At 50.2% G+C, this 8681-nt stretch overlaps 1 protein-coding gene across 1 annotated transcript; it reads left to right on the top strand.

Moving 5' to 3' along the window:
• Positions 1–6012: 6012 nt before the first annotated feature.
• PV08_09123 (uncharacterized protein) lies at positions 6013–6537 on the top strand (the record flags this gene model as incomplete). The annotated part of the gene is made up of 1 exon (XM_016383443.1): positions 6013–6537. One exon carries the CDS (start codon positions 6013–6015, stop codon positions 6535–6537), a length of 525 nt encoding a protein of 174 aa, XP_016232066.1.
• Positions 6538–8681: the final 2144 nt, after the last annotated feature.

Genomic DNA, 8681 nt, shown 5'->3' with positions numbered 1-8681 from the left:
GAATCATGCGCAATGACAATGTTGGCAAAAGCGATAGCCTCGTTGCAAAGAGCTTCCGACAGTTACACCCGCAACCACACCCCTGGTAGTTCTGTCATACTCGGATGTCGGCCCATCATGCAGGTCGAGTTGGCGGTGAATGAATTTCGAATCGCACTTAGGCCGTAAGTATGACAAGATTTCGCCGTCAGACGCCTTTGTGCCACTGAGAGCATATTTCGACATCATGCACAAGGTTGATATGTTGTTCAAATATGATTTGTCAACGTCGGCTGTGCCCAACTCAAGCCTGTACCTGAATGGTAAAGACATAGTTTGCAAGTTAGCTGCTGGATGGTCTCATGCATCGTGACTTTCTTGCACTAGACCTTTCTCGAATGGCGCGCACCTGACCTTCGAGAAGTGAGGCAAGCTGCAGGTCGAGGTAGGTAAGCAGACAAAGCACCTCTGTAAGTCTGGCTTTCTCATGTAACACTTCCGGTCTCTTTGGCGTGCAGCAACATGTCCCTTCGGCCTCGTGGATGTCGGAGCTCGGCATAGGTCAACTGCGTATGACGACAATGAGACCCAGTGACACAAGGTTCATATTCGGTCTGCGGTCACCACAGTGGTGACGTCCGTCGCAGAAGGTAGTTTGGCATCCGATGCTTCAAGAACGGTCACCAACATGGCACAGGAGTTGAGTATTTGTTCAATAATGCCTGTTGTGAACAACATCTTCTCCCATGGAGTAAGTAAGCACGCAAGCACTTGAAACCGCTTGAAATATCGATTCTCTCCGACTGCTACGCATGAGCTGTTGGGGAAGATTCATCCATTCTGCACCACCTGATGACGACGATGATAAGGGAATGAATGAACAGCAAGAGCTGACATTTCGCGTAGCAATCTACTGCTGCATGTTGATCTCATCCACGCACCATTGCTCTCTGACTTGGGGTCGCGCTTTAACCAGAGTCATAACTGGTCTCATCTTGAGCTTCAAAGACCTAGTGGAGGTTGTCGAATTGAGCAACCAACACTGCAGAAATTCTTTCCTTGTGCTCAGGGCAAGATACTACCCCACACGATTGGCACCCGGAAGACTCGCAGGGAATTCTGTAGACGTCAAAGCTGACGGCCACCGTGCCTCCCATTGGTACTAAGTGACCACCCTGCATCGGTCATGAATGTGAGTAATGTTTCATCCTTCATGTGCATTCTGCTCCTTGGGCGGGTTTATAGCTGTACAACTGGGGCCACTCCAGGCTTTGTGTACAATTCACCCCGGCAACTTTTGTGGCGCATACGTACACGATAGCGCCTACGCATTCAATTTTCATGCATGCTGTTGAGTGTTGTCTGGTCTTGATTATTCCTTAGCCATGGGATCAGTGACAATCTTGTGTTTAGATGGGGTGTGCTGCGAGGTCTGAGGTGACAAAAGCTGCTGGCTGCTTCTTTTCCAGACATCTTTCGTCCCTGGGTCTAATGAGGCTTTGCGATCCAATCCACGATGAATCTGTACTGGAGATGCTCGGAGAGATCATACAGCACCCGAAAAATGACCGCTTTAAGGGTTGAAGGCTGTCTCTGAAGATCGCTGTATCGATTCTCACTGCCACAGCGTCGCACCCCGTCATCAAATTCGAACAATTGTGACGCGAAAGTGATATGAGCAGCTTGATCGCCGGATATGAAGTGCACTTTGACTGTCCGTAAGACCACGGCACAATGCAAAGGACGGTTCTTCGAGAAGGGCGACTTGCATGCAACTGCCCATCCTCGGGGTTTCAATTCACGCGTTTTCCTCGTTGCTATGGGGAACCAGTAGATCAAAACTTCAAACACATACCTACATACGTGCTCTCAAATATGGGCATACATTATCAAGAGACTAATTGTGAGTCAAGACTGACATTGTGACATGTCCCAACGAGATGGAAATTGATAGTTTGTATGGTTCCAACTCTCTCGGATGAGGATTTTAGGCTGGGGAGTTGATATGAAAGTAAGAGGAATTTAAAGTTTGGAAAGTTGTTATAAACCGCCAATGCTTTGATGTCGGGTCACGAAAAGACAAGCGACTTCCGAAAGAGGCAACTCAGGGTACCGTTTTTGGGAAACCTCTGATGTCATTGTCGTTCGATGAGGAAAGTTGCAGTGAATCAACTTCAGCGCGTTGTACGGCGGCAAAAAGTCCAATAAAACGAAACTTGGGCCACATCTTTGTAAGTGATCTTTGCGAGGTAACTGCGCCAGATGCAATAATAATACACCGATGTTAATAAACAGGTCAATGTCGCAAGGAAAGGAAGCCACAGAACAGCCCTCCAGGGCCAGGAAGCGCAGTGACCACCATGCACAGCGGATGTAACCGAGATCTCCCCTGCGAGACGGTCCGAGGGCTACTAACGCGATCGAGATCGATGCTTCTTCTCTGGGTCACTCTCACGGTACAAACCATGGAGCACGATGTACCTGAGCTTATAAACGTCACGTCGGGAGATTAGACAACACCTGGAACACAGAACACTCCAAGCGACGAGACGTGCCGGTTGTCAGAAGTCAAAGATTCGAAAACAAAACAGATCTGCTCCCGTCCAAGAGTACATGAGCAGCTGAAGAAGTTATTCAACCGAGCAACACGGACAAATCAAAACTCGCCAAAGGCTGGGCCGGGGTATGAGATCGCAGATGGTGTGCTTTCCGATCTTCGATATGCAACTGCCAACAGCTGAATCTGGAGAAACTAGTGCACCGAAAAGTGTCAGCGAGATTGTGCACGTCAAACAAAGACCCACGTCAAAAAGGCCAGCCCTGGCTGGTGGTGAGTCCCAAGCTGTCAGATTCGCGAGCTGCAAGTCTGCATCACCGTTGCGCGAAGTGGGAGAAGTGGCGTGCGTCAGAAGCAGCAACTGACATTCCCTCGAGCAGCCTGGTGGTGAGCCATCTGTCATGTCATTGTGTCACGGTTGTCAATCCACTGCTCCACCCGCTTCCCCGCGTCCGCCGTCGCCTTCGACAGGACCTCAGCTGGGTCGACAAAGATGGCCTGTGTAAGAAGCAGCACTAAGGAAAAGTGACGGCCGTGACAGCCTTCCCACCTACGTTGGTGGATTGTACGTCAAATCGCGACTTGCAAGCTGTTGTAGGTGAATTTATCTGGTATCTGGCTGGCATTGCCCGAGCCAAGGTCTTTTGGTCTGTGTAATAACTTCGGATCGATGTGTTCCTAACCGGATCTGTCTATTGGTTAACGACAACGAAGTTACCCTCCAGAGACACCTTGTGTCAAAGGGTCAAAGTCAAATGTTCTTGTGTGTTGGTGTTCCCCTGAAGTGCCTTGGGTCTTGAGACGGGCAAAGCAAGCACATGCTTGCAAAAGTGGTAGCGTCGCGTTCGCGTCGTGTCGCTGGCCACGAAACAGGCAGCATCTCCGTGTGGCGTACCAAGTGGCTGGTGTGACTTGTGGACGCATGTCGCAAGTGGCTGAGACTCGGCGTTCGGTGTCTCTTCGGCCTCATCATCGGCATCCAGAGTCACGTGCATTTCAGCAATGTCACATGCAAACCATTCACCTTTTTTAGTACGCCGCGGTCTGCTCCATTCGCCCGCCGGCCTTCTTCGGTGTCTTTCCCCCGAGATACTTCCAAGATGCAAATAATTTACTACTCGTATTACCCACATTGCCATGTGGCATTCGAAATGGAGACGATGATCGCGTGGAAAATTCTAGCGAAACAAGTCGGTCCTTCCATCCGCAGCGCAACAATGCTGGCGATCGTTACTGTACTCCATAGCCACCCAAAGTTTGACGAGATGCTACTCGCGCGAGTAACCTAGGTGTGTCCACAAGCATCGGATGTATCGACAATAGATCCATGTCAGCGTTGCAATTGAAGATCTCTGCAGAGTGGAAAAAAGGGGGGGAGTTTCCTGGACGAAGCTTCTCCTGCACATGTGAAAAAGCCGGCACAACGAAGTTGGCTGGGTTTGTAGAAGGTCTCCCGGCGGATGCGGGCGCGTACTCGGTGCAATTGCCAACACCAGGAAAACTCCGAGCAGGATTAGATTACCCCTTGCGAGGACATTTTCAAATTCTACTTTGCTTTTTGCTTGCGTGTTGAGTGCTACAATAACCCACCCACAATTACCTTGGTCCGCGTCGACTCTGTGCACACCGGTTCCATCAATGAATGGGGGATCATGGGTATTTGCGAAATCGGTCCGACTACAAAGGAGAATTATTGTCGCTGAATGGGGTACAAGTATCTTTCCCCCCATCAAAAAGTCTACTTGAATAAATAAAGCGGCTTGAGTTTACGCCTGTACGCACAGGCGCGGACGCCTCTTCTCTTTCACACACCAAAGAAAGTTGTTGGGGGAAGCCTCCCCCCCGGGTGGCTTCTACCGAGTATGTCATTGAAAGCAGTTCTGAGTAGGAAAAATGCCCGGTGATTATTGATTGTTTCTCCGACTTTTTGTAACAAGCCAAAATTTAAAAAGAAGGAGGTTGGAGATACGAGGAGTAGAGTTACCTTACTATTCGTAGCGACGGGGAAATATTGGATCAACAAAAGGTTACGAAAACAAGACTTTTGGCTATGCTGCTCTCTCTCACTCTCGGTGAAACCAGAGCTGCGGTAGTAAAGTGACAGAACAGACACCCCCAATACAGGTAACGGGCGAGGGAACCCCAAGACCAACGGCACAAGAGTAGTACCACCGACGGTTTCATGTGCCGTGGTGGTAGCGGTGGTCAATACGCAGCACGGAGTAGTAATGGTGGTTCACTAGTTAGTGACGATGGTGATAGTGGCGGTGATAGTGGCAGTGGTAGTGGTGGTGGTGGTGGTGGTGGTGGTGGTGGTGGTCATGGTGACGACGGGTGATCATGATGATCGCTTGACACCATCGATTACAACACCACATTGGGGGGGGGGGGGGGGGGAGAGAGAGAGAGGGAGAGAGCGCGAAAGAAACAGAGAGAAATGACTCAGGCTGTACTACAGTACCAACTCCAAACGCTGTCCAGGTAGTCATCTGGACGAAACAGCCGAATGACTCAACCACATGGCCGATCATTATGATCAGGTACGGAGTTACGAGTTCTAACCAGTTGCGAGAATAACGTGGGGAGTAGAAAACGAGAGAACGAGATGGTGAGAGTGAGAAGTGGGAGCGGGAGCCGCGCCCGCGCGTGGGATTTTGATAGTCACCAGCAGGTACAGTATCTCAGTTACCTTTCTTTACCTTGTCCAACACTGTTCTGTTCTGCTGTTACAATTACAAGAAATGTGCAAATACTGAATAATCGCGGGATCTAATCTTTAGCACTATGAGCTTTACCAGAAATAGTTTGGTTGAAACAGCGTAAGCTATCCAATTAGCTTCATTCTGCAAATACATGAAAATTGTGTCATTTTCATTACGCCGTATACTGGCTGTCATTAGATCAAATATTCAACGCCAAAGTCGAGAGTAGCACCGAGCACGTGATTATAGCCTTCACCTGACGACTTTCCATGAAGGAAAGCACCTCGGGATTCTGACGGGAAACTGCGCTCTTACTGACCGTTTTTCGCGGGGTGATTGTGCTGATCTGTTTACAACACTTTTCAAGTACATTTTGCAGTGACTGTTGCTTCCAGCAGAAACGGTTAGGGCCGTCGAAATGCGTTGCGATGGGTTGACCTTAACGCCGAGTTTCGAGCAAGCCTAGGACCGATTAAAAGGTATTGTAAAAGTGACCCCTTTAACTATGGTCGGGGCTATCGAGGGGGATAAGCCATATCCCTTGCCCGGTAGAGAGGTAGCGGCACCCCGGTTGAATACGCTGACATTGATCGGATTCGGTTAGTTGACGCCGGTCCCGGCCATGAGGGCACCCGGTTCCGGGAATGATTGCGAGATACAATATAAAAAGAGAGTGAGACTGAGCTCCCGTGGTTTCTCTTTGCCAGGGCCCGCAGGATCAACAACGCCAAACATTCCACTCACATTGCACCGCGACGCAGAAGCACAGCAACCATGGCCGCAACTGGCGACGACAAACCCAAGCCCTACCTCCCCTTGGCCGGCGGCGCCGACGATGGCTGGTCGAAAGAGGACTCGGCGACGGCAACCTGCTTCTGCGGCGCAGTGCAGCTGGCATTCCCCACCAAAGGCCCCGGCTTACTCAGCACTTTTGTCTGTCACTGTACCGACTGCCGCAAGATCACGGCATCCATGTTTGCTTCAAACTTCAGCGTCGCGGATACACATCTGACCCATATCCGCGGCCGCGACAACCTGACCGCGTACAGCCAGTCGCGTACCATCGCCTCGGGCAAGCTGATGACCAACTATTTCTGCTCCACCTGCGGCACACTCATGTACCGGGTTGGCGAGAGGTTCCCGGGAAGGAGTTTCTTGCGCATCGGGACAGTGGACGATTTCAATCTGCACGAGACGAGGCTGCGGCCGAGGCGCGAGATCTTCGTCCAGGACCGTGTCAGTTGGCTGAGTCCCGTGGAGGGCGCGCAGCAACTTGAAGCACAACGTCCGAGGGAGTAGGTCCCTCTGCACCGCTTTGGTCTGTAAATTACAGGATGCTTTTCTACTCTCAATCCACTCGTCTCATCGCCCGTTCGGAGACTCAAGTCTAAAAGCTCTCTCTACCTGTCATCAGATCCACTAGGTATTCTGACTCCAACGACAACCTGCCTCCCCCACAGTACTGGCGGCTGCGTCTCCGTCTCAAATACCAGCTCTCCCTCCAACGAGGTCAACCATCTCCTTGATGGAGGAGACCAGGCCGAGTTCACTGCCTCACACCGGAACCCAGAACGACATGACTTTATACGTTGATATTTCAGTCCTCTGATCGCCTTCAATGATACCACCGCACCGTCGACGGACCCTGTTCATTACTCTCGTGCTGGAAAGTGCCGTGACACCCACCATGCGATTCTGTCGATTCCAGCGGTTTTGAGGTTGTAGCACACCATTTTCGTCAGTATGTCAAGAATCGGTGATGGTGTTCTGGATATATCGATACTTTCGGTCACCGGCCAGTGTAGCGTTCTCATCGTCTCTTAACCTTTTTATACAGTGAAAGTGATCAAAGAGAGAATGAGCGTAAAATTTTGCCCTGTCACATGAAGCGAGCTAGCTGATCGCTCCCGGCGAATCCAACATCGAATGCATTTTGGTGTCGATCGCACAAGCATGGCCATGCGAAGGTTGTCTCACGCAATCCACCGACAAAGACAGTCGCATTGGAGCAATTACAGAATCGACGCGTTCGTGTCGTGTAGGGAAGACTTCAAGCTGTTGATCTGAACATCTATCCTCGCACTTCCGAGAGGCCCGCGGAAAGACGCCAAAGTCAAAAACTACAGTACCTAGCGACACCCGTTCAAATGACAACCCTCTTCTCTCAAAACCAGATCAGAACTTTTCCGGTTGATACATAAATTACAGGTAGAGATGATTGGACTGTGGGAGAAACACGCGCTCAACCGCAAGAAGTAAAGTCTGAACAACAAGATGGATACTTTCTAACTTTATTTGCATTAGTCCGGTGTCCATCAAAGGTGACTTGTTACAGAATGTTCATTCCTACTCGTACAGTACGTACCTTGGGTTCAAATCACACGGCTAGTGAACGAGACGCAGTAGCATATGTTGTTGCCTCCAGTGTAAAAGATGCCCCCGTGAAATTTGCTTCGAAAAAAGTATTCCGTAATCAGCCTAAAGAGATGCCTCTACCGGGGCGCTTCCACACAGTGACCACCTGTACCTACTAACCTGAGCCGAGGAAGGATACGCATGTGTTTTGCCCTTCATTTGCTGTTAGCAGGCTCTTGTCCTGGCCCCCCCCGGGTGGACAGTCACCCCCGGCCAAAGCACCAGTCACACCCATCTACTCTACTGCACACAGTAAAAGGGAAAAAGGAAAAAGGTACATTGGTCAGTCATCATCCATTATTAATCAGGCTGTGGGTGGTAGGGGTTACTAAGAACTAAAACGGTACTGTGCAAAGTGCCTCGTTCGGTTGGGAGAAAGAATGAATTTGTCCCGGATAAACGATTCGATGTCTGTTTTCTTTATTAAAGCACCGACTACTAATAAATAAATCCTTTCCGCGAGTAGTTAGTAGGTGTAGGTGAATGGCGGATGTGCCTCTACGAGTAGTAACTTGTATCTATCTACGCTTTCCGACCGACCTCGGTTTGCCCATGGGGAAATTAAATGTAGGGTACCTGCGAGCAGTGCCTCTGATGACCTGGAACATATCCGACACTGTGGTGTGTACTCCGAGCGTCCGACGACATGAATCCGACCCGAATCTCTACCGGTACTGGACCTGAAGTTCCCCCAAGTAGGGTAAGTAACCGGCCGATCATCCTTTCAACCGGATTTAAATGACACCAGCCGAATGCTCTTTGGAGTTTCGGTTTCCCACCCACCCACCGACGAGTCAAGAAACGAAGTAGTAGGGTAGGTAATGATGATGATGATAATATCGTCACGTCAGTGGCGGTATGTTATACGAGTAATAAGTGTGCTAAGAGGGAGTGTGAAGGCGCGGAGTCTACGTACGAGCACCTCCAAGAAACCCCCCGGAAAAGGGAGCCTGTGCGGAGGTGGCGATTAAACAAACCCCGATTTCGCAGGAACCAAAACAACCACCCAAGTCAGTCAATCGACCGAC

Source organism: Exophiala spinifera (assembly GCF_000836115.1).
Source record: "Exophiala spinifera strain CBS 89968 unplaced genomic scaffold supercont1.7, whole genome shotgun sequence".
In the NCBI taxonomy this organism is placed as follows: domain Eukaryota; kingdom Fungi; phylum Ascomycota; class Eurotiomycetes; order Chaetothyriales; family Herpotrichiellaceae; genus Exophiala; species Exophiala spinifera.
The sequence above is the reverse complement of the archived record's forward strand: the minus strand, read 5'-3'. Positions and strand labels throughout refer to the sequence as shown.